The sequence below is a fragment of the Xiphias gladius genome, chromosome 11 (genome assembly GCF_016859285.1).
Source record: "Xiphias gladius isolate SHS-SW01 ecotype Sanya breed wild chromosome 11, ASM1685928v1, whole genome shotgun sequence".
NCBI lineage: Eukaryota > Metazoa > Chordata > Actinopteri > Istiophoriformes > Xiphiidae > Xiphias > Xiphias gladius.
The window spans coordinates 4,940,194-4,967,057 of record NC_053410.1 but is presented as its reverse complement, the minus strand read 5'-3'; the positions used below and the strand labels follow the sequence as shown (position 1 = coordinate 4,967,057).

At 39.5% G+C, this 26,864-nt stretch overlaps 1 protein-coding gene and 1 long non-coding RNA gene across 2 annotated transcripts in view; one reads left to right on the top strand and one right to left on the bottom strand.

The window, feature by feature from the left end:
• The window catches only part of LOC120796745, a 142,197-nt gene that overhangs the window by 54,462 nt on the left and 60,871 nt on the right, over window positions 1-26,864 (top strand). The gene's annotated exons all lie outside the window — the stretch shown is intronic.
• cdh11 (cadherin 11, type 2, OB-cadherin (osteoblast)) overlaps window positions 14,596-26,864 on the bottom strand; it is an 87,766-nt gene continuing 75,497 nt past the window's right edge. The window contains exons 9-16 of the mRNA XM_040139769.1: window positions 25,664-25,777; window positions 25,298-25,437; window positions 24,571-24,707; window positions 22,296-22,417; window positions 21,828-21,945; window positions 18,617-18,868; window positions 17,784-17,935; window positions 14,596-17,401 (exon numbers count right to left, since the gene is read on the bottom strand). Coding sequence (XP_039995703.1) covers window positions 17,036-17,401; window positions 17,784-17,935; window positions 18,617-18,868; window positions 21,828-21,945; window positions 22,296-22,417; window positions 24,571-24,707; window positions 25,298-25,437; window positions 25,664-25,777 — 1,401 coding nt within the window. The 3' untranslated portion in view covers window positions 14,596-17,035. The remainder of the gene's footprint in view (window positions 17,402-17,783; window positions 17,936-18,616; window positions 18,869-21,827; window positions 21,946-22,295; window positions 22,418-24,570; window positions 24,708-25,297; window positions 25,438-25,663; window positions 25,778-26,864) is intronic.

Here is a 26,864-nt window from a genome sequence, read left to right as displayed (position 1 = left end):
TTTGACTTATTCCAGAGTTTTCTTTGACAAATAAATGAACAATAACTGCAGTTATAGTGTGCCTGAAGCTTCAATTACACACTTCAGTATAACCTGTCAAATCCAAACCTCTAGAGACATCACTATGTGCTCAACTAATCTCTAACTGAACATTTTTCTTTTTATGTCTTGGGCATAAATCATAAAGTGAGGAGAAAGACTGTTAACAGAAATTAAGCTAATTTTAAATTTCACCTTTTGGTCCCACCAGGTGAAATTTCATTGTAAGAAATGAATAAATTGGTTTTATGCCTCAAAATATGTCTAGGTCAAAAGAAGCACAGTGCCAGTACTGAGTCCCATTAAGCAGGTGCATGCTCTTACCAATGATTATTCTCGTTAGAAAAAATCATGAGCTATGCACTATAACCAAAATATTTGAGACCACAAAATCAATCTTTTTGCCTTTAGCTGATGAAATCTAAGTAGCAAAAATCTTTCAAAATAGTTTTTCTTTTTAAAGGAAACCCGACCTATGAGGCCTAGATTGTTTAATACTGGGATAGAAAATACATTTGTTAAAAGAGCGATCTTTATCAATTATATGCCAATAGCCTGGAAATAGTATTTTGATTCATATGTATTATCTCAGCAGTGGTAAAACCATCTCTGCTAAAGATGTTTTTAAAATTAAAATGACTGTGAAACTGAAATAATGAGTGTAAATTTAACCTAATTATCCTCCAAACAAGACATCCTACAAACTGGACAGTTTTCTGACAGTTGTGTATCAAAATTGAAGCATTTTTCACACAAATTGCTTTAAAGAAGGGTGGAACCAACAACAGATAGCCCACATAAGCTACTGTACATTTACAGCTGTACTGCCATGTTTGAGGTTTTAGAAAAAAAAAACTTGCTTACTTGAATACACTTCCTTAGATTTTTAAATTTAACATTCAAACTCACAATTTTTTTGGTCATGGAATAACACCTAGTTCAGAAATCAAATACTGATTAAGTACTGAATTTGGTATTTTCAACAACATTATCGGTGCTTGTCCTTGTAAGTTAATCAGCTAATGGCTTCTGGTCCCACTGCCTCAAACAGGAGCAAGGATTGTGATGATGCAGACATTATATGATACTGCTGCACATTTGACTTACTGAAAATATAAGGATTTCCTAGCAATGTCATCATTGACACATCTGTGCAGGCAAGGGGCAGAACATGACCCAAAATGACTCAGGGCCCTATTTATCGTGCCAACGCAGAGGCCACCGCTAGCAGCGCTTGGTAATTTTCTGGCCTTGAAATTCACTTTGACCATCTGTGTGTTACTTTGGTGCCAAGCTCACGGTGCACAGGTGGGAGGAGAAGCTCCAACAGGTGGAAGGTTCAGTCAAATGAAGCAGTGCAAAGACTGCGCTGAGAATAGACGTCTCAGAACCACATCTGTTCCTAATGCCACTCTGGTGATTTTATCAACACGGACAAACTAAATACATGAAGCATATGCAGAGCAGTGATGGAATAATGCCTAAAATGTAAATAAACCACTTTAAGTGATCACCTCCCAGCCAGCTGAGCCGTTTAAATCGACACAAAAAAAACAAACATTTATTGTGTTAAAAGCAGGAACCTTGGTATGAAAAGCTTCTCCTTCAGTTCCTTAAATCCTTGCAACCATCTGAAGGCAGCAGGACACACATAGTGTACTGATAAATCTGCCCGTTCTGATTTGAGAAGTTGAGGTGTTGAATTTCCGTGGCTCATCGCTCCTGTGCGTCATTGCCTCCTTCCCAACTTCCTTTTTAGCAAAAATAGCATTTCATGTTTTATTCTTGAAAGTCACATTTTATGTAGGATGTGAGCATTTATAACGTAAGAGAGCAACAGTTTTGGATTGATTCAATCATATAAACTGAATCATCTCCTATCCAGCTCCTATCCAGACAACAGCATGATTTCCTGGAGAGGCTTCTTTCTGTTTGTTAAGCTGTTGTTGTCATGTGTCACTGATTGCCAAAGCTTTTTCAGAGTGATGAGACCAGTGATGTGACTGGCTAAGAGTGAATGTATTAATCACCACACCCTCTGATTTGTATTGCATCTAAGCCGGCCATTTTGCTCTTTGCACTGCTGCACCTACGGGAACCAAAATAGCAGGTGTCTGTGCGCCCAAGTCCTACTGCTTTGCACTTCGTCGTTGGGCTTGTGTGGATAATATAGGGCCCTGATAGGTAATGAGGAGATCAACAAGAAAAGTGTTTTTGTGCTTAAAACTGCATTAAAAAGTAATGAGTGAAAAATTATCATTATCTCAAGAAGGAAACCTGCCTAATAACTAAGAATGCAAAATTAGCTGTTAGCTGTGGATGGTTTTACACTGAAACTGCAGAAATAAACATCGGTTTTAAGGTAAGACAGCTCATACTGTTACTGTGTGTTTAAGGCTGTTTAATGAATACAGCTAAAGCTCTGTTTGATGTGCATTTACAGTTTCAGTTTGGGAATCAGTGACAGTTGATAGAGGACAAGACTGATGGCTTTGAATGGAAATGGTGTTATATTGTTATATTTATAAACAGGCGTACAGAGTTTCTTTTCATGATCCTGTGTGGCTGATGAATAATACCGGTTAAATCCTGTTTTGACAGTTTGTCAGGAGTGAAGCTGTGCCTGTTTAGACTTCAGACATCTCTCGTATGAGTTCTTGCTTTAATGCATCACATCTGGCATACAGTATATCCAGTGTCTGGTATATTTTGAGGAAAGACAGGATTTTCATACATACCAATGATACTAGTATACTAACCAGAATGAGCGCACCAGTGCTCTTAACTTGTGCAGGGGGCAAACAGCAGGACATTAATTATTTTTATTCTAACGTTGTGCCTTTATTTGTTAGTCTTGCTCTCAGTGGATGTTTATAGACACACAAAGGTCATTTCTCTCTAGTTGTGGAGCGAACCTTGTGTATAGTCTCGTTTAGCATTATCACTGCTACTAGCTGTCGTTTTTCACTGGAATGAGAATCCGGAATGATGTTTGTATCATGTTGGCTGCCAGAGTTGACAAATGTCTATCCAAGGTGGAACAGTCTACACCTCTAAAGACAGGATTCGAGCAAGCTGTTTTAAAAGACCAAAATAGTGACACATATAGACCCCAGGATACCCCAGGATACTTTAATCCCACCTAGATAATTGCTTTGTGCTTCACACAAGACCTTTGCTGCAGGCATCTCCATTATAGGGCCTTACAGTAAAACCAGAGACAGGATAAAGCAGCAACAGTCGTTAGAGTTTGGCCTGTTTTCCTGTACCGTTTTTGTCGTGGTGTGCAGTGTCCCTGGTTTGCCATAAACCTCCAGTAAATTATTTTACCATCTGGATGACTGATTGAAATTACTGGTGTGCATGGGCAAAACCAAATTACCTGCCTCCCCTGGTAATACTAATATCCAGAGAGGGCTTCAGCCTGCATTTACGTGTAACCATTAGAAGTAAAGCAACTCCATGGTCTAGAGGTTAAGTCAAAGTTGTAAAGGCAGGTCCAAGGAACATGATTTGAAAGCATTACATTGAACAAAGTACAAACAAACACTTCATGGTGCTGGATTCAGCATGAAGGAGAAATGCATAAAAAATAAACTAAAATGGGTAAGTAATGATATGATTTCTTTCTTTCTATTTTACTGCCTGGCTGGCTGGTTGTCACCCTATTCTTTAATCTGTTTAGGGTCTAATTGTGAGTAATGACGCTGTTGGCTGATATGGCTTGTAGCTCAGCCAGCCCCCCTGTGCCCACTCTGCATATCCAACCCATCTGTGAGCCACACACAGCCTCAGCAGAGCCCTTACCAATACACACACCAAAACAACTGTCAGGCACACAGCCACACAGAAACACAGAGACCCTGCACATGTACAGATATCACTGCAGCAATCTCCCTTTAAAGCATGCAAGTACATGCACACACACACAGAGACACAGAGACACAGACACACAGACACACACACACACACACACACACACACACACACACACACACACACACACACACACACACACATGCATACGCACACAACCACACACAAACATCACAGAAACCGTCAGCTTTTAGCACGTTGGCTAACCAGCAAAGAGGATTCATAACATACCAAATTAGCTTTAGATTTGCAATGAAAGATCAGATCATTAAAAATGCATTAAATATGAGCGGGTTCAGTTGATGCTAAATGGAAGAGGGGAGGGGGGGATTAATCTCTTCCCTGTCCCCCCTTTTATATTCTCTTCCCCCCTTCCCTCCTGCTTTTTCTGCCTTTCTGGCGCCGGCAGTATCGAAGCTCAAATGGCTGTAATATCTTCTTTTGTGTCAGAATCAGTGTCGCATGCAACCACAGTGGTGCAGAGGTAACCTTTCAGCCTGTCCACCCACTGGAGACGTTTATTTGGGCCCAGTTGTTGATCAGATGGGTCTGAATTCAAACCAATCATGTGCTAGACTTTTGTGGATTCAATCAGATAACAGATTTTTGGTTGGTCCAGTCAGAGAGTTTTGAATTTGGCACATCAAACATCAAAGGTCCAGTTGTTCCAGTCAGATGATAGATATGCTTTCTTTGTCCAGTAAAAGAGCTAGCCGGGGTCCAGCCCCATGCATTACATATTTCCTTGATTTAGCAGGGGACACTGGCCTCAGACACAAAATTTAGTGTTTTGGTCTAAATTGCAGGGCTCATTGTTGTATGCCCTCACTTAGCCGAAAATATTTTAGCTGAATACATTCAGGTCTGAATGTGCATGTCTTTTCTCTTCTCTTCCTTTCATTATGGCAGGCTTGCTTCCAGATTGCAGTACCAAGACATTCTTATCACAGTGCAAACCTAAGTTCTTCCATGTACGGTATTGGAAATCTAACAACAATATGAGCAAAAAACTATTTTTGTGGCTCCAAACTTGTCACTTAATGCATGCGGGTACGATGGGATGATAGAAGTCACAGGCTAAAGAACTGGCAGTAGTTTTCTGAGGAGACAGGAAGGCAATTTGTGTGCTGGATTATGTGAGACAGAGGAGAGAAATGTGAGACAAGTTCTTTGCACACCTATTCTTTCTTCGTGCAGGCGCCACTGGGAGACAATGAGTTCAGAGCCTTGCACAATTTTTCAAGTAAACTCCTGCATGCTGAGCTATTACACCGTCGGGAAGAATTTGCAACCAGAGCCTTCATCTGAATGACTAACACAGGCACAAGAATCTGGTTCAATCATAAACAAATCCAGTATATCTTGGAACATACAAGTATACACAAGCGTGATGTAATTTAGAAATTTAGCTGCTAATGTCATTTTCTTGCATTTCCTTTTTATTTTTTATTTTTTATTTTGTGCAGTCCTTTAATCTGAGAGAGGAAATTGATCCGTCTTGGTCGAATCTACATAAAAATTAAGATTTTATCACTGCCGTGTGGTTTTTATTGCTCCAAGGGTGATAGCATATCATGGGAGTAAAATGCTCCGTCCAATCTCTGGCTTTGTAAGAAATTAAACAAGAGCATCCACAGGCTTTTCTCTAGTAAACACAGCTTGTAGAAATACATTACATGGTTAACTCTTACCTAAAAGGGCCAGAAAGAACAGAGTTTCTGTAACTTTCCAAAACAGACAATCCGACAATCGTGCCAGTTTCACATAGCAATTGGTCAGGTGTGCAGAGATGAGTAAGTAAGCAGGGGGCTTCTCTTGAGCTGTCTTTTTCATTCTTGACACAACTATTTCTGTCAAATGTTGATGAACGCCTTCTAGGAGAGACTGTCCGAAATTATTGCATGTTAACCCTCTCTATGACGGCAGGCTTTTCACCCCACTTTCAAGTGTGGCTAGGCAATGAGACTAGAGAAGGATTATGGGGACAGATGTGGAGAACAGGACTGGAGGAGGTGGTCTCCACACACACTTGTTTCACTGTCTCGGCCTGGTGGCTGGGCTGCAAAGCAGTGTGGGGGATCAGGGATAGAGAGATGATGATTATGGAAATGAGCAAGTTCTTTCTGAAAGATTAAACAGGCCACTGATTGCTTTTACATAACCTTCACTCACTGACACACAGGGTTGCTCTGTCCCTCTCTTTTTCACTTTCAAACACACACACACACACACACACACACACACACACACACACACACACACACACACACACACACACACACACACACACACACACACAAAGTTTTTTCCTGCTTTCATAGCTTTGTTTGTTGTCTCTCCTGTGTAAAAGTGCCCTCTCCCTTTGTTATATTCCACTTCAGACGCACACCAAAACACCCCCATACACACAAAACCAGAGAGCTGCAGTTTGATTCATCAGACCCCAGAGGTCAATACCACTCCATCAGAGAGCCTGCTGTCCCTTCTCTGTGTGTATGTCCATGATTAGTGTACACGCACGTACTTTTTTTTTTTGCTTTTTGAATGTGTGACTATGGCAAACTTTGTAGACAAAGTAACATATTGACTCCACAAACAAGTGATGAACAAGTGTGTGTGTGTGTGTGTGTGTGTGTGTGTGTGTGTGTGTGTGTGTGTGTGTGTGTGTGTGTGTGTTTTTGTGTGTGTGTGTTTGCGTGTGTGTGTGTGTGTGTGTGTGTGTGTTTGTGTGTGTGTGTGTGCGTGCGGCGTGCGTGCGTGTGTGTGGGGGGGGGGCAGAAAAAGGATCACGGAGGTTGAGACGCACGTGCATACGCTTGTGTGATCATTTACTAAAAGTCCCACATATGTGTATGTATGTGCGTCTGTTTGTGATTAGTACAACTCAGCCATGCAGATGCACGATCTTGCGCAGTCGTGACTTCTAACACACAGGCGTGTGTGTGTTTACGTACATTTGTGTGTGCACCCTGCGACTGCACGTGCACACACGCATATACGTGCGCACGTGTGACTCTTAACAGTCAGGCTTCATCTAAACTCATCAACCAAGAAGAACCAGCTGTTTATCTAATACTTTCACTAAATAATCACACGAGCATACGTAAGTGTCTTGTCGTCCGTGACCCTTTTGATCCTCCATTGTGTCTTTGTGTGTGTAGATATGAAAACAGTGGATCTATATAGGAGGCTTTAGCAAGAAACAGGCACCTCATAATGGTTTTCTTTTTTCACATAAAGCAGCAATCAGTCACAAAACTGTGTATTTGATAGATGGACATAAAGAGATGGAGGAGCAAAAGAACAGAGGCAGATTGATTGATGGATAGATAGACAGATAGATAAATATCAACACCGTATCATACACAGTTAGCCAATAGCTCTGCATGATACGTTGTTGTGATGCATTATGACATTGACATAATGACATATTCCTGTGCATTTAAAATCATTTTTCTCAGAGGGTATGCATTTAAAAAAAATATTTTCAACAAACTGAGATACTCCTGCACACTGGATCAATTGGAGAGGCATTTTTAAAACAATTGTGGTTATGGGCTTGAATACCATTTTGTCCTCAGTCATTTGGGGATCCATTTAATCTTCCCATGACACAGCTTTGAGTACCAACCCATATTCTGACACATAATAGTCCAGCTGGTGGCTTCATATAGTGCTAATGTTTAAACTCAACTGTCAACACAGCCTTCAGTTTCTCTGAAATTTACATGAAACCTCTTTTTTCCTCATATTTCCCCAGGATATGCAGCAGGTGCATGACACAGCTGAGCTTTAGCCGCTGCAGTAGTTGGGCCAGAGATGGCTGCTGTGTTGATCCTTGTGAATAAAAAAAGTTCTCACCAGAGGGCATGCCTAACAGAGTCAACAGTCAACATCATTATCAACAAACCGTTTTCGACTTCAGCCTCACTAAATTTATAAAAATCAACCAGATTTGTTTTTAAGGATCGAGTTTGTTACCTAATGATTTAGTTTTTTGAAGAAGGTGTTGATTATGAGCATCTTTTGTCGAGAAAGTAACTGGACCTCATAATAAAAACTTTCAAAATTTAATAAGATAACACAGAACATGTATGTTTTAACCCTTTTCCCCATAACGCTAAGAATGATTTGGATTACTAAATAAAAGATCTTGGATATGTAACCAGAAAGATCAGGAGATACCGTTTGAATTCAAATAGTTGTCACACATCGCCTGTGACACAATCCTGTGTTTGGTTCAGTTTGCATTCTAAACACAAACAAAACACCACAATTCAGTCCACTTCTGCATACTTGAGGTCACATTTTCCTCAGCTAGAAAAGTAGCTATAATGCCTCTTTGCACAATTCAGCAAATTGGTTTCAGTACTTTTTTTGTTATTTGAGTTCAGTAATAAACTGCAGGTTTAAAAGTAACAACACAGCTGCAGTTTTCCAAAAATACCATGTACGCTGTGTAAAATATGTACCTAAATATCTTTATGATCACTGAAGAAGGTTGGATATTTAGATGTGCCTTCATAGACATATTTGTGATGAGTTCATAACAATTCTCATAAGTCATAAATTTATTTTTTCTTTTATTTAATATAATCTTGAGCGAATTTGTGTTTTTTTTTTTTTTTTTTTTTTTTTTTTTTGGATTGTGTCAGACTCGGCCATGTCCCTCATTTTCCATCTGTCAAATACCTGTTGGATTAAGGTTCATGTTGAAAGATCAGTATAACTTCCAAAGTGAATGACTGAATGATATATACGTACAAAATGTTGGATTGGCTGACTCCTTAAATAACTGAGTAACTTTCCATCTCAGTGATCAACTTACTGACTGGCTGATGGGTTAATTTACCATGTGACTGGTTGCTTGCTGTGTTTCTTTTTGCAGTGCTTTCAAGGACACCCAGTTGATACAAAAACACATTCCCCACGCATCTAACCAACTTACAGACTCACTGGCAAACTGAATGAATAACTACATTACTGACTGGCTGCCTGACTGGTTAATTAACTTACTCTTTGTCTGTTTGCAGTGCACCCGAGGACATCCATCCTGCTTGTACACAAACTATTTCACACACACATCTCTCCTCTCTGGAGTGACGGGAAGAATATTTCCCTGTTTACTCAAGTGCCACTTCATGATTAAAAACTAATCAGGCTTCAGCCAGCCTGGGATCCCCCTACACACTGACACAAAATGAACTGTAATTATCTTAACAGGGGCGTGAGGAGCGAGAGGCATAGAGACTTGGATGGAGAGAGAATAGGGATGGAAGAGTAAAAGACAAGTGTGAAGGGAAAGTGAGTATTCAGAGGAAAAATAGAAAAGAAATGGAGATGAATCCGGGGTGATGTCAGATACAGAAAGATTACAGAAGTGAGAGGTAACAAATATTAACTTCTCTTCTTAACTGTTGCAGCATTTAGCCTTGGTGATTGTGGATTAATTTATCATTAGCACGGGTTGGATGGCAGCTTTCACTTTCCTTTATCTACAAAATTGTTGCTCGACATCAATCAAATGTGTTCTTGTCAGGCGTTTGTGTACTTTAAAGACCCCTGGCTGAAATTACATCTAGTCATGTAGACCACGAGCTTAGCTAGAGAGTTTAAGCGAAGCAAGTAGAAGGAAGAAAAAAAAAAGATTTGTGAGGCTAAAAAGTACCACTTCAAATGACTTACATTTTTTTCCAGTCTGCTGTCTCTAAAGCCGCTGAATCATGCTTTTTCAGTTTCATCCCACAATGCTCAAGTGCAAAAGGTATTATAGCACAAAGGGAATGCTGTACGGACTCAAACTGAACAACATAAACTCTGTTGCACTTCAACTCAACACAAATGTGGCAACTCAGACACGGCTGTGGCAAATCCTCCCAAGGAGAAGTGATTGTCACATAGTCATTGCATTACTTTTTTATTAAACTTGGAAAATTGGTAATTAGGTTGTTGAGATTCTTTCATCGGTATCAAAAATAGGTTTTTGCACTTTTGTGTGAAAGTTGAGAGTAATCTAATGTGTTGATCTCAGAGTTGTCACAATATCATAGCAAGATTGTCTACACTGGTTTACATAAAACAGACAGAGAAAGAGAGAAATTAAGCATAGGTGAATTCACCAGGTAAACTAATATAATCAAATATAATGTATACTTGCTATCGGAATATTGTTGTCATTGATTTATTTCTTGATTTATTAGCCAAGTAATGGTTTTAAGTAATGTATATGTAGAATGACGGCAAAGGTCTTTATTTGGGCTAATTTTTTATTATGAGAGGTAATAAGTTAAGGGATCTTTCCTTCCTAACCTGGTGTGTTTGCCTGTTTGATTTGGTTCATGTAGGCTGAGGTGAACTGTCAATCAGACTTGGGTGTGGAATAAACAACTGGGCTGATCAATTGAACATGTATGGTACATTTTTGGTGAGGCCTCAAACTGGACCAACCACAGGATTTGGTGACAATATAAGCTACTGTATATGGGATTTTTAGCGTGAATTCAAAAGCTAAACTACCATTTAAGTAGTCTGCTGGTCATGGGAACTGTCAAGAAAGCACTCTATGTAATTATTCAAGATCCCTTGTTTTTTAAATTTTCTCATTCATATTGAGGTCCAAAATCACAGACACCCCTGTGTTTGATGCAGGACACTCTCTGACCTCATGTTTATAATGGAGTGAAAACAGTTTTAAATGCTTTAACTTTAAATGTTGGTGAGCTGAAGTACAACTGCCACAACCAAAGTGAGCTAACTTTTGTGTTTGGAGGCAACCTACTTATTAAGCGGCGTGTCGCAAAGTTCGCCCGTATTAATTTTTTGTTGGACACTGGCAGCATCTTGACTCCATACTTCTCCTGAAAAACTCCAGGTTGACCACAGTCACTCATGGATTGACACATGTCGGCTACTCCGCCTTGCCCGCTACTTGTGTCTTTATGGCGTTTCTGATGTGTGTTACAGGCATTGTTAAACGACGCAGTTCTCTCAGTGGAGTTTCATTGTCAGTCATCCTCAAGTGCAGCAGGCAGAAGGGAATGGGGGGTTTCTAGCTAATGTTACCATAGCAAACTATGCCCACAGTGGCTGGAGCTAGAAAGGCAAGCAGCCTTTTATTGATTTCCGTGCTGGTGTTGTTTGCCTCTGTGGCCAGGCAAAAAAAAAAAAAGCAAACCAATGTAGGACCGCAGTGCTCACAGAGACCTCCGTTATCGAGGTAGTTACTACTACTACTGGTCACTACTAAAAATCTTAAACGTGATGTTACTGTCAGTATCTTTCATCGCGATGTACAGTGTGGTTAAACTGTTATGCTGGCACATCTGCCATAAGTCAGTCTATTGATTTTGATTTGGGGAGACTGTTGGATTCCTTACAATTCATCTCATCTCACATCCGTTTTCTTGCCTGTGGATTTACATCTCTGTAGTTATGAAGGTGCTATGGGGTCAACCCCTTACACCCAATTATAACCCTGAAATCAAATCCTAATTCTCAAACACATCGTTAAAGAAGTCAAGACCAGAGAAAATCTTTGACTCTCCCAAAAATCTCCTCATTCTCGCACACTGAAACTGGTCTTCACCAACACAAAAGCAAAAGAGGACACAAATGCACCAGCCCTGGCTCAAACACACACCCACAATGGAATTACCATTCAAAGAAAAAGCAGCAGTGTGTTCTCCACATGAGGCAGGAAAAACAGGGTGTGAGCTGCAGATTAATGCAAACTGCTGCTTAGTACATTTTTGACATGAATACTAATGATGTCACTTTAGTACATCACATACAAACACAGGAAAACAAGCCTGATTGCTAAAATATTTTTTTTAGATACTAACATATCCAACACACATACACAAACACACACAACCACACTCTCAATGTCCACTGATGAGATTTTGTGGGGCAGAATGACATCTGGTGCCTGGCGGACTCATGGAGTTTAGGTATTTAAGGATTTAAATAACAAAGATAGGACACCCTCATTCTCATACACAAACTGCACACACACAGAATTTGCTGCTGCTTGTTTCACCAGGTAAAATGGAGGTTTGGTTCGAATTATTTAGTTTCACACAAACCTCACCACTTTGGTCAGCTGCGCCGTCACTACTTACTCTCCAGTCCCTTTTTAAGACATACAGAAATACTTTGCTTTGAAAAATGTTTTGTGTCTGATGTGGTTTTTCCAACGAAAGGTTCAATGACCTTGTCAAAACCCCTTAAACCTGTTATCATAGACACCTCTGCTGCATTTTGTCATATTTTACTCTCGTTTTTCCTAAGGTTTTGATGGTTGTACCAGGCGTCATTATGATCATAGCTGCAAACAACATCAACAAAATTCTACAGAAAGCTTCCATCTTAGCCATATTGATCATTCACACTAACCTACCCTTGGAATTTTCACATGCAGTAGTAGGTGCAACAGCCTGCTGATCTTCTGATGGTTGTTAAAACTGCTAAAATATCCGATTACATGCCTTAATAAGATCATATTTGGCCCATTAGCTGTTAAAACTTTTTTTTTTTCTTTCTTTAACTAGCCAAACCTGATTGTCCTTGTAAATGCATCTGTCTCTATCCCAGCTGGAGATGTTAAGTTTGCATAAATAGGTGCAAAAGTTCACCTGCCCTCTCTTCATCCTTGCTGCATCCGGTGTTTTATAATCCTCCCCTCTTCTCAACCTCATACCTTTACATGTCCTCTTTTCATTCCTCCCTCCTTCCCCACTCTCTCCCTCTAGCTAACAGACACAGTAGTTTACTTTTCCTTTTGCTTTGTCTGATTGATTCTCCTTCAATTTCCCTCTGTCTCTTCTCTGTTTCTCCCAGTGGGACACAGCAAAAAGGTTCAGTCAGGTGCATAAGTTCACCTCTCCTCCCTCCACCTCCCTCTTCCCCGCCGGGACCACGGTTAGCAGGAGGCGCAAGTTCACTTATTTCTTTTCTTTCTCCTTTCCTCGTGACCTTTCTTCCTCTCTTGTAAACAAGTTATTTGTATTTGTGACTACCTTTGAGTGGAAAATTGTATGCACCTGTCATAAAAGTTTAATTTGAGTAAATATGGCAATTATATTATATCAATTAGCATGGGTAGGACTTTAGTTCGTGTTGCAGCCCCAATTTGTGATCTGGACAAATACAACAGATGTCACATTCTTAGTGTAGCTTTAAAATCTAATTTTTAATCAAAAATGCCAAAAATTCTCTGGTTCTAGCTTCTGTAACATAAACATTTGCTGTTCTTTTAGTCTTCTATGATAATAGACTGAATATCTTTTGCCTTTGGGTCGATCATTGCACAAATCAAGCAGCTTGAATATGTAAACTAAACTTAATTTTGTTTGTTTTAAAAACACCACATGCTGATTTTGCAGACATTCTCAGTCCATTCCTGGAAAGTGGCTCCCATCTTGTCCTAATGACCTGATGCTTGTGGTCTTTTGAGGATGCCATAAAGGGTGCTGTTGATTTCCACCTCAACTTTTTTTCTAAGGTATTGCAGCAGAAGGCCAATCATTTGTAATTTTGTCTTTGTTGGAATACTATAAATACTGAAATCCTTTGACCTTCAGGGACGCGTATCATTTCTGACTTCTGTAAAGTACTGTCTCCTATATATATTGTAATATATGTATTTTGTTCTTCAACCCATCAGTGTTTTTTTTTTTTTTTTTTTTTCGGAATACTGAGTCTGAAAGGAAATAATTTCTGCCACAAGCTGTAATTTATTGTGCATGCTGTGTCCTAAGAGGGCCTACCTTTGATTCCATAAAATATTGTATTTCAAGCCTGGATCAGAGATGAGTAGAAATATTAATGTCACATTGTCATGTCCTCCCCACAGTAAAATAATATAATCTAAGTAATATACTGTCTCTGCAACATGGTCTAGGCTGTAGCTTCTTTGCTGCACCAGACCTGTCATCCTTTGCCCCTCTCTCACTCCCTGCTCACTCTGATCTATTTCCCCTTTTTTTCACTTTCTCCTTTGTGTCTTCTCACTGTTGCTTTCTTTTGACAGTACATCACCTCTTTTGTTGTTCATCCAAAGTGCAGCCTGACCTTTTTCAGTGTTCTTCCCCTAGAAGTGAGTGAATGAAATCTCTGTGTGTATGTGTGTAATACTTTTTGTGCATGTGTTTGCACATGTGCATGGCGTTTTATTTTTACGATGGAGGTGAATTAATATTGTACTGTCTTTCCAAAGGTGTGTTAGTGAAGTGTGCCAATGGCTTAAATATTGAAGTGATTACAGTAAAACACAATGCCTGAATAATTTTTTGTCGTATTCTATTGGCTTACCCTAATGGCAATTATTTTATGTTTGTTGTGATGAAAAATGAGTTGAACAGTAAAAATACAGTTAAAAGCATTACAAAGTAATCAACCGCCATGTACTTGATTGGTCACTACAGATCCTTGCTGGATGACCTTGTGTTGTGTTTCCAGAATGGCCTCATTCAGATGTGTTGGTCTGAACAGAGTTAGTCCTGTTTACTTTTTCTGTGATTTCCTCTCATCACCAAATTGTCCTATATGTAAGATGACTGAATTAAAATCAAGCTTAAATGGTTTAATAAAAAGAAAACTAGCCCTCCTCTTTCAGCGGAAAAAATCCTAAATATCATGAATTTTATTGAACCATGGTCCACAGGTGACAGACTGCCATTTACACATTTACATTTTATTGGGCTAGCATTCTTACATTTACTGTTACTCCTGCTTTGTGAAGTTCTGTTGTACCTGCTGTGATTTGCCATATATGGATCCAAGGTACACCATCTGACTGCCTCTACATCAGCTAATGGCATTCCTCTCACTAAAAATATAAACATGTAATGCCCAAAGCTTACACAAAGTTTACTCTCACACACAGTTCAATATCATTTTATAAAAAGAGCATTTATTTCAAAGTTTTTTTTAGCTTCGGAGATTGAAGCACATAGTAAAGCAACAGTACAATGTTCAGAAAATATAAGTGTGATGCTGTAACATTTTTTTAATCTTATCTTCTTAACATGTTTTTGTTGTAATACTGGAATATTCTGCATGTATACTAAAATAAGAACTTTTAAAATTGTACAAATTGGTACCATAAAACTTGACAGAGAATAAAAACGAGGCGTTCTCTCACTGCAACAAACACAGATTGCTAGTTTTCCTCTTGAACAGGGAGAAAGAACGACAAAACGCCAAATAATAAAAAAGAAACAAATAAAAACAAAAGAAAGAGAGGTTGTATTCACACAGGCATGAACCAAAGCTGATATTTAACTTTTGGCAATAAATTTCTTATAGCTGTCCAAAACTGAAAATTGAGTACCATGTGGTCTCTCCATTTTTGAGACAACCATAAGAACTTCAAATCTGAGCTGCAAAAAGTTAAACACGAATTAGTTCCTGTGTAGCTGCAGCCAAAGAAAGAACAATTATTTTCATAATAATGATAATAATAATAAAAAACAACAATAATAACCATAATAATATAATAACATTAAAAAAAAATTGAACAGGAACCTACACGCTTAAAAAGTATGTTCTGGTTTCAGCCTCTTTATATATGTGGCTTTGAAAACACACCTAATGTTATTTTCCAATGTGCACATTTTATGTTTAAATAGCAACACATGTTGATACAACTAATGTTGCTGCCAACATAGCTGGTGTTTGGAAAAAAAACACAATGCACGTTTCCTCGGACTACATTTACCGTGCTGGCAGAAACAGTACATGCTATTTTAAGAGTGCAAGAGGCTTAAGTTGGATCCTCAAAGTGATTTATCACATGTCTGCACATTGCTCTGTACATACCTAACATGGAGAATAGTTTGCTTTCTGAATATACTTTTCAAGTTACAAAAAGAAACAAAAAAGAGAAAAAAAGAGAATGCACTGCGTTGCAAGAGTGTCCATTAAGTTTAAGGCGATTTTTAGAGCTCACAGGTTTTTACTCATTGTGATTGATCATCATTGGTGGACTCCGAATGAGGAAGTGATCATTCATTGGTGGACTTGGTATGGGAAGTGATTGTTGATGGGAGGAATGAGGACACAGGGGCATGGATGGGGACAGGGCGTCATGTCTTCTCTGCAGTGATGAATGAAAGCAAAGAATCCTCCACAGTTTTAAAATTGTATCAGTGTTAGGCTGTCTCTTTTTGAGAGTACAAAAAAATGGTGTTTAATTAACATTTTCACGGATAATCAATCCTCACGTGTTCGTTTGTCTGTGTATAGCTACTGAAGCTAGCGGTCTTTCTTGTTACTCTTTTTGTGTTAACCCCTGGAGTTGTTGTTTATTTATTATAAGGCCACCATACTGTGAAGATGCTCACAGCATCTTCAAAGTATCAACAACCCAGAGTCTGTCACGCTATCTAAACCACAGTACCTGCTGAATTCTGCACACACAACAACAAATTTGAAAAAAGCATTTTGTTTCAACTGTTTGACCCTACTGACACATTTGTTACCTTTTTTTTCTTTTTCATTAAATCAGACAGTTGCTGGATCCTGTACTAACTATTTCTTTTAATTTGCCTGTATCTCTCTTCCTCTCTTTCTAGTGTGTCTTTTGCATACACCACAAAGAGAGCTACTATGGGACCTGTTAAGACCTTTCAGGAACCTATTAAGGGAATAAAATCTCTCTCAGGATCCATTGAGGAAGTAGGTGATTCCAGTCCACAAAAGTATATAGAACCTCTAATAAACTAAACAGTTTTCTATAAGCAAGTAATTTTGATCATACAGCAACATTTTTCCCAGCAATTTACTTCCAAACAGACAAGTGGTGACATAACAAATCTCCCAGCCCTACAATGCTCAAGTCTGTAGAAAGAGAGAGAGGGAAAGAGATATAGGAGGGAAAGGACGGAATTGGGAAAAACTGCGAGCGGTTTGAGTCCAAGCACTCATTATGTGTTCATTCACAAATTGTCTTGGAGGACCAGGGAGACGCCAGGGAAGGAAGAGCTGTTAACGTTCGTTGACAAATTGGCATTAACTTATCAGTAACAATTGGGAACTGGGGAGTGTTAACCCTCAGTTGACAAATCCTCATGGAATCAATAAATCAGAAATCGGGGGGGTCCACTCAGTAAGACCACTGTTAAGAGTCTTCACCATCATCAGCATCATTAATGGAGCAGTCTTTGGTCCCGTACAAATCTGCCAGCTTCTTAAACCTCGGCCCCCAACTCTGCAGATAGTCATAATCCAAGTCAGACTCTGTTGTGACAGACTCGAGGGAACTCAGAGAGCCAGCCAATGATCCTCTGCCTTCATAGCCATAGATCTGAATTGAGTCGTAAGGAGGTGCGGTTGGGTCGCTATCAGCCTCTGCAATTCGAGTCTTGATGAAGTCATCGACATCGACACTGTTGGCTGCAGGACGGCCAATACCGGGCCTAATGGGATACTGAAGCTCTGGTTTGATGTCCTTCCTTGGCAGGAAACCATTGGCACCATCTGGGTTCTGAACGGTTAGAGAGAGAGCACCTTGCTTTAAAAATCCAACAGTCAGATAAGGATGTAAAGAGAATTTTAAAAGTTGAAAAGAATTAGAAAGAGCTGAAGAAAATTCTCATTTATTGCTGCCAGAGTTGATCTATCATATTAAAAAAAAAAAAAAAAAAAAAAAGACAAAAAGATTAAGAAGAATTTGAACAAAATTTAAATAGATTTATAGTTTGTTTGTATATAAGCATTTTACAGTCAGCAGAAAATGACAGATGGCATTCAACCTGCCTGTAGGGTAGCTTTAACCGCTTGCACTGTACCTATTATCTCCTTCAACAAAAGCATAAAAACATTTAAAAATATTGAGATTTTTATTGCTACCCTACCCCTCTTCATACCTGCAGTGTAGCGATGTCGAAAGCCTCAGTGTCCTCCTCACCACCTCCCTCGTCATCGTAAGTGATAATATTCTCCCTGATGTCCTCCTCCTCAAACACTATCAGTGGCTCCTTTTTCTGACGCCTCAGTGCAACAAACAACACCACTATTACTGCCAAAGAGAAACACACTATTTAGAAATTGTTCTGCATTTAGTGATCACATAACGATCTACACACAAATCTTTGTGAAAAGGCAATTAATTAGATTGCAGGTGGTTATCAAGGTTCTCAGTTGTGTAGGACTTTTGATCACATGCAGTGTAAACTTGTACTGTGGTGACACAATGAGCAAGTACAATACAGTATATGAAAAAAGGAGGACAGATAACTGCGATGGTGGTTACCTAGTAGGCCAAGAAAGAAAGGTTTTCTGAAAGCAAGTTGTACACATTTTCACAAAAACCAAACAAAACAAAACCATTGTTTTTCCTCAGAAAATGTGCCCACACTTAATGATAATTCGAGGCTGGGGTGTGAGAGTGATGCCATAACACTCGCGAGATGCAGCACAGTTCAAATGAGGACATGGAGGTGGACAGCCTGTCTCAGTCCTCCAAGGTTCACCACAGTTTAAAGTAAATATGAGGCACACAGTTTTTTTTATTCTCAGGACAGTGCGATGACAAACTTGGCTAAAAGACTCATTCTGTAAACACACTGCTAGATAATCTTAATCAGGCAACCAACTGAAATTTCATGTCACAATGAGGAAATTTTATGTGACTCAGTAATCATTTATCATGTTCCCAACCTAGCAAATCTCCAATTTTAAGCAAATTTTAGCTCCTTACCCAGCAGAATGACAATACAGGCCAGTATAGCTATCAGTGCCCCCGTGCTGAGACCAGCAGGTAGGATGTAGGGCTCCACGTTACACGAGAGGATGGTGTCTTTGCTGTCACAGTAACAAACCCTGATGGTCAGGGTGTTGGTGCTGCTCATAGCGGGGAAACCGTTGTCGTTTATCTCGATGGGAAGGTAGTAAACACCCTGGGTCAGACGGCTGAATCCTTTACGGAGGACATAAATATTGGCTGTGCTGTCTGTGGAGACAGATAGACATAGTTTGTAAATAGAAAGATGAGTGTGTAAAATGAAAGAAAAGTACTCTCTTAAAACTACAATAGAACAGTGGAATATAAGAAAAGCAAGTGCAGTAAATACTGCTAAGCTTCCCAATCCTAAACTTTGTGTTTAGACTTTTATAATCAGGTTAGACTTTCTCGCACGCTCACATACTTGTGCAAAAACACACACGTAATGCACTTTTTCCTTGTCCGCTCTGTTAGCAACTCATACACTACTCTCATTTTCCTTGTTTATCACTGTCCTCACACACCCAGTGTCAACCACCGACACGTGGAGATGGAACACATGTTGTACACACAGCACAGCGAACGTGGTGTGACTTTGGTGACATTAAATTCAATAAAAAAAAAAATTTAATAGTGGGTCCATTCATCAGTTGAGGAGGAACTAATCAAAAGATATTATCACTGCGGGTATGACATGGGCAAGCAGCTAGCTGTACCTCTACAATAACCCCCCCCAAAAAGGGGGGGGGGTACAAGAAAGGATGAAATGATGGGATGAGTTACTTTGGAGGCATTTCACAAGCTTCAGAACCAAGCAAACAGTATTTTAACATCTTCACTAAAAATACATTACAGAATAATACAAGTGAAACATATAAATGCCACCGTACTGTGCCGAATACTGTACTTAGAGCAGAGTAAGGAAAAAATGGTTAAGAATTATTGGATGAACAGCAAATTATACTAAATGTACACAAACTTACATTTGGGCAAACTGCATTATTATAAACACACACACACACACACACACACACACACACACACACACACACACGCGCGCGCACACTAAAGTCTGGAACAGCTGAAGGATTTTCTGTCTTTTTTTCCCCCTGCGATTGAGTCTATCATAACTGTACTACACCACTTCGATACACGCTCTTAGCCTCTCTCTCTGTAAGGTTTACTGTACAGTAAAACAGCACCAATAATCCTTTTGAGTATGTATACAATTCAAAAGTGTACAGTGCTTAAACAATGCAAAGAAAGCATATATCACTTGCACTAGTAAAATACAGCACAAGTAAAAGAGGGATACAACACTTACGAGTACAAACAAACAAACCAACAAAAACAAATAAACAAATGCAAAAAAAAAAAAACGTCAGAGGGCCTAACTAAAACCTTTCAAAAAGAGAGTGAAAGTAAACCCGGGCCCCCTCTGTTACTGATGTCACTGTCATCTGTTGCTTTTCCTCCCGCCAACACTGGTACTTCCGAACAGGTGTGTGTGTGTGTGTGTGTGTTTGCATGTCTGTGGATCTGACGCATCTGAGAGTATGTGGACAGGTGGAAAGAGTGAATCCTGTCCCATCAATCTGTCTGTCTGTTTAAATGGTATACTATGGTGCTGACACACAGGGATTAAAGATACACTCCCCGCATTTGTTATAGTGCTCAATAGGCCCCTCAAATCCTCTCCTTTCCTCCCTGTTGATCAGATGAAACTCAGTTCATTTCCACTTTTGTGTTCTTCTCCTCTTCAGTCTCTTACAGCCTCCTCCTCTCTGTCTGTATTCTTCTTATCTTGCCCCTTCCCCTCTCACTCTCTCTCACTGAGGCTATGCTCAGCTGGAACTGTTAAACCGTAGCACATAGTGGATGCTGCGGGTCCGAGGCTTCACAACACGGAGACAATGACTTTGCTGCTGGGCTTGAGATCAAACCGACATACCAGGACATTCTGAATGCATGGATTAAAAGACTCAGTACTAAGGAACTGGATATGCTGCAGGACTATGCCATCTGGACTGAGACTCCTGAAAATGGAGATCCTTTCCCCTGAGTTGGGTCTCAAAATAGGGCAAACTGAACTAACTGGACCCTTGCTGGTCTCTCATTCTGCTGCTACAACGGATCTTTATATTAAATAGGATAGTCTTGTACATGTGTTGTGAAAAAAAGAATGCTAAATGAGAGAGAGGGCACTGTATGGAGGACAGAGTTAAAGCTGGCAGATGATTGTAGGTCAGTGTGGAGGGTGCTTTATAAAGCCCCACTGAAGAAAAAGTCAGGTGACGTACAGTGGGGTATCCTACAGTGAGCAATGGAAACAATTGAATTTCAAGAATAAATCCACTATATCCGTTAATTGTCCTTTCTGTTACTCACAAACGACCATTTTTCACTGTTAACTGGAATGTGAGAGACTTAATGCGCTGTTTAAGATTTATAAATTGTGTGCTCACACTGTAATGAGAAATGGACTGAAAATCTGAAAATGGTTCAGGGGCGGATTTGCTTCCTGTCAAAGCCAGAGTCTGCGTGGAATTAAGATTCTTTTCCCTAATGAAGAGCAAAGATGAATTTATTGCACAGTTGTTTCACTACAGCCATTTTTTTAGCCATTTAAGGTGAATTGGTCTTTAATTCTGTATTTTCACAAGAAAACACTTTGCACTTAGTATTTGATTTCTCCTTTTGTTTGTGTGATATACTCTAAGTGTCCTGATTTATTCATTTTTTTAATTTACAAATAAAGGTTTTTAAAAAAAAATACTTCCTTTCTCTGTCTCTCTCTTTCTCTCACTTCCTTTCTTTTTGTCTTTCTCCCAGTACTCACTAAACTTAATTCAATCAGTTGCCCCCCTAAGGTATATGTACAGATGGACAGAGACCCCACTGCAATTAATACAGCCCGCAGGACATGTGTGCATTCGTGTGTAGGTTTGAGAGAGAGAGAGAGAATCAGAGCACCTGCTGCTTTTCTACAAGGTACTGTAAGCCTCCATCTGGTTATGCTTTGATCTAATCTGAGTGAAAGGGAGGGGGGGGACCACAGATGAAGACACACTAAGATTGGCAAGATTGGCTGCTATGAAAGGCTAGAAACAGAAAGTAAGAAAGGAGCTAAAAGTAACTAAAGGAGTGGGAGAGATGAAATAAAAATAATATTTTAAAGTTCATCTACCTCGGTTGTCTTTCAGGGAGAAGTTGTGGTTGTGGGCGACCTCAGGAGCAAGGCTGAATGTGAAGTGTTGTCTGTGAGCCATCTCATCTTTGTCCACTGCACTTACTGTTTCAATAACCTAAACCACACACACACACACGTACACACACACACACACACACACACACACACACACACACACACACACACACACACACACACACACACACACACACACACACACACACACACACACACACACACACACACACACACACACACAAGAAAGAGAGAAACACAGCTCAGAAAGAAATCAATCAATGTAAAATACTGATTGTGGTTAAATTTTAGGTTTTTTTAACATTATCCACCAATACATATGAAAATACACTCAGACATGCGCACGCACGCGCGCACACACACACACACACACACACATGCACATACACATACACACACACACACACACACACACACACACGGACGTACCTTCTCTGGTGCGACCGTTTCACACATGAGGACTTCGTTGTTGGTAGCAAACTCTGGTGGGTTGTCATTCACATCTTTCACTTTGATGTTGACACGCACTTTGGTGTCCTGGTGGTGGCCTCCTTCACATAAACACACGCGCACACATACAAAGCATAGGGCAAAATTATCAGCCAGTGTTGAAGTCATTAAGGACAGAATGTCATTGGTTCTTGAGTGTGTGTGTTATTGCTTGTGTGTCTTTATTATAAATCCATGTTTGGCATTGGCTGAACACAAAACTCACTGAATAGTTTCCAGCAAGATTGCCTGTCAGTCAGTCAGCCACTCAGCCAGCCATTTGTTATTTTGATTTGCAAAATTACAGAGATGGGTTTGTGAGACATCAGAATATCCAGTCAGACAGTCTGCCACTCAGTTATTCTGCTTTTACTGAAGCCATTTTGATATAAAATGATGATATAAAAGTGAGAAATGTAAAGTTATGCCAGCTGAAGATTACAATGAAGGAAAAAAAACATCTGAATCAGACAGAATGATGTCTAAACAGCCAAAATAGACACATACAGCAAATGTGAACTCCTGATTCATTCAGAATATTAACTAAGAAAGACTGACAGAACAGTATATTTTTCTATCTAACCACTGATCTAAAAAAAACATCTACACTCTACTGCCTTGCATATTTGCAATTCTAGTCAGTATGATTTTTCCACTACCCTGTCATTACTAGGCATTTATTTAGCTTCCCAGGGCCTGTTAGCGGTTAGCATAGCCTGCAATGGTCCTAGCTTTGTGGGCGGCAAGCCTGTTTCCATCTGGCTGTCTGGCGTCTAGCATGCCACAGAGAAACCACGCGGGGCTCTGCTAGTTTGAGCTCCAACCACAGAATACCAGGGTGGGGCCACTGTGGCTTGCTGGCTGGAGGGTTTGTGGGGCTCAAGCCGGGGAGAGAAGGATCTGAAGGCCTGTGGGTCAACTGGCATTCCCCTCTTTTATCCCCTCACTCCCTCTATGTAGTTTCAGTGGTGCCTGTAAAAAAACTGTAGTTTTTCAATTCTCTCTCACTGCACCAAGGTTTAGATTGTTGCTTTTTGTTTTACGTCTGTGCCGTAACAATCTCAGTCACTCAGTTATAAACAGTTAAATTAAAGTGAACAATTGAAATCTATTAAAATTAAAATCTTACTGGTTTCTCAACAGCTGTTTGAACTTAGCCTTCAGATTTTCTTTCATTTTGTCAGATATTTTTGTCTGCGTCTTCCTGACCTCCTCTTTTTTTTGTGCAACAAATTCACAAAATAACATTAAAAAACAGTTTAAATCATAGTTGTCACAGATTTGGCCTGAATTTACAAGCAGAGACTCTTCCAAATCTATCAATAGCCAACTAAACACAGGGGATCTGTGTATCTATCTATATATGACCAAAAAGTCACATGAAAATAACACAAGATGCCACATGGGCAAACTGCACGACTGCAACATACCAAACCGTTACATGCACTGTTGAGACACCAGACACGGAACACTATCCGGGGTAACAGCTGGATCCACTCAACAAAAATAATACCACCAAGCATTTACTGTAAAGCAGTCTGCATTATGTCAATCCCTCCTGGCTGAAGCTGAATATATAATTAGTTTACCAAGTTTTAGGCAGTTCTTCACTGACATTCATAGCAAAAATGCTAACTTTAGTCCTACCCCGTTGATTTGGGGGGGGGGTATAGACAGCAGCTTGAATCTACTTAAAGTCTGTACATAAGAAATTGTGACCGTATCCAGCACTGCAGAATGACAGGTTGGGCTCTGGCTGCCAACAAATGTACAGCCTGGTGGCTGTCTTGGATTTTTCCATCTGTTTGTTCATCCGTGAATTTGTCTCGCCATCCTATATCAGATTGCTTCGGTAGCACAAATCGCATAACAAACACGATCAAATATAGACAGACTCTTTAACTAACTGCTGTCTCGGAATGGCTGAAATATCAGTAAATTAGTGTTGACAACTTCATAGCCACTGTGTCACTTCAAATTCAAGCGCAATAGCTATGATTGTGGAGACAAAACAGTAATGATTCCAAATACTTTTTTTTAGCTCATACCACGATGATAATTAGAAGTATGTCTGTGTGTTTGTAGCTTATATCAAGGGACAAGGGAATATTTAGAGAGAGACCCACATGCCTATACACGTCAGATTCAGTCCCGATTATCTTAAAATCTCTCGAGAATTGGTTGTGTGTCTGTGTGTGTGAGTATGCATACATACCTATCTCTGTAGCTGACACAGATATATTATGCCAAGCCTGTGCTTCTCTGTCCAGTGGTCTCGTTGTGGTAATCATCCCGTCTTCTGAGTTTATGCTGAAGAACTGCTCGACATCTGTGTACCGAGGTATCATGTACCTATCCAGAGAATTAACGTGATTACATAATAATGGCCTTACATATTAGATAAAGAGGTTTATAGAAAATTAAATAGCTAAATATTGGATTTGAATTAAAACACATTAACAACCCTGATTTTATGAATGAAAACTTAAGGGATATCCAGAAAATAAATAGCAGCTGCAATACGGCGGGATCCTCGTTGTCTTAAAGATAGATGTTGAGCTATGAGTTAGGTTGTTGTGGCGATATGGAAATTAAAAAAAAAAGTGAGGTATGTTTTTTATGTTTTATATATACTAAGTCTAGTGTTAAACTTAAAGACCCGGTGACTGTTTTTTAATTTGTTTTTATAAAATGTGGCTGGCTGTGCTTTTGCATTCCCATTCTTTTGAAAACTTCTTTATGTGTAATCTGTGTTCCTGCGTTAAAATATAAGTGTAAAGCCAAGCTTCCCTGAGACATATTGCTTGTTCAGTGTAGCTAAGGGAGCACAACAGTAATTTCTTTTTGGAATTGTGCCATGAGACTTTACACTAGTGTGGAAATTGAGATTTTCCCACCGCTACAAGCCTGATTTATTGAATATGTGTGTTTGTCTGTGTTACCTGACAGGATTGTTTGCAACATCAGTGTCCTTGGCGTGGACTCGTCCCACCAGGGTGCCTTCAGGTGCATTTTCTTCTACCTCAAAGGTGTAACTGGGAGCTACAAATACAGGAGGCTCGTCTGCATCCTCCACTGATATCTAAATACACAAACACGCAGAATTGTTAAAACGCCCTTGTGAAATTTGTGTAGTCACACACACAAACACATACAAGCTCTGTTATTATGCTGTAAAATTGCACATTTACGTACTCTTGCACACAAACACATGCACTTTACTTTTAACGTTGAAATAAACATGTACATGTCTGCACTCACACTTGTGTAAACGTGCATAAGGTTACAGACATGTTTAACACATATACCTTTATTGTGGCTTCGTCCTTATAAGGCCCCCAAGCGAGGAACTGAGGGTCGACATGAGGGTTGGATCCCTCCACCTTCAAAGTGTATGACCTTTTAGTTTCAAAATCCACCGACTGAGAGAGAGAGAGAGAGAGAGAGAGAGAGAGAGAGAGAGAGAGAGAGCATACAAGTCATTAATAGGTTCATCTCACAACAAAATCCATATGTTTGATCACATATTTTATATTATATATCTATCTATGTATAGATATAGATAGATAGATATAGATAAAGATAGATAGATATAGAGATATAGATATAGATAGATCTATATCTATATATGTGTAATGGTGTAATGGTATCTGAATGATGAAGAAAAAGAAAATTCACTGTTTATCCACTGCAGAGATTGTGTTTATTTTGTGAAATGCAGCAGTTGACCAGTGCTGTAGCCTTTTCTTCTGGTAGGGGGAGCTGTGGCTACATGAATGAAAAAAGGGATATTATCAGTTGAAATGACAGCAGCAGTCCAACTATTACCCCTACTAATACCAACCAACAAACCAGAAGTGACCCAAATACTGACTTTAATTTCAAGGTAGTTTTTATTGCATGATATTACATGATATGATATGAATATAATGAATTTGGGACCAAACGCATCATTTGGCTATTTTCATCATCGGATGAAAACAATACTTGTCTGTTTTTAATGAGCCAGGATTAGGTTTGGGAGTCTGGGACACCACATGATAAAAGACAGTAGAGAGTGCTTTGGGTCACAAGGTAGTGATATTTAAGTCCCAGATCATAAGAACAACAACTTGCTGACATATACACCGGCTTTCTTTTCTTTTTTTATATAGTCTTTCATTTATTACAAATCCCTGGCATGGATTTTCAATATCACAGTGTAAAACCATGTGACTCAATTCACTAAAATTGAACTGAGCTATTCACTTACTTTGCATGGGGAGAAAACCAGCTGACATGTAATGGCCTTGATAAAAAACTGACTTGAGTGTTTGTTTTGAGATATGCAGTTCAATGCCAAAACCAAACATTTTCCTAATATCACATTTTCTTTGAATCATAAAAAAGTGGCCCGGCAATTACAAAGCGATGATCCTCAGCCAAATAATCTGCTCGGTAGTGTACATCTCATGAATCTTCCTCTTTCTCCTGACTTCTGTTTTTATGTACTGAGTGTATACTACTCCA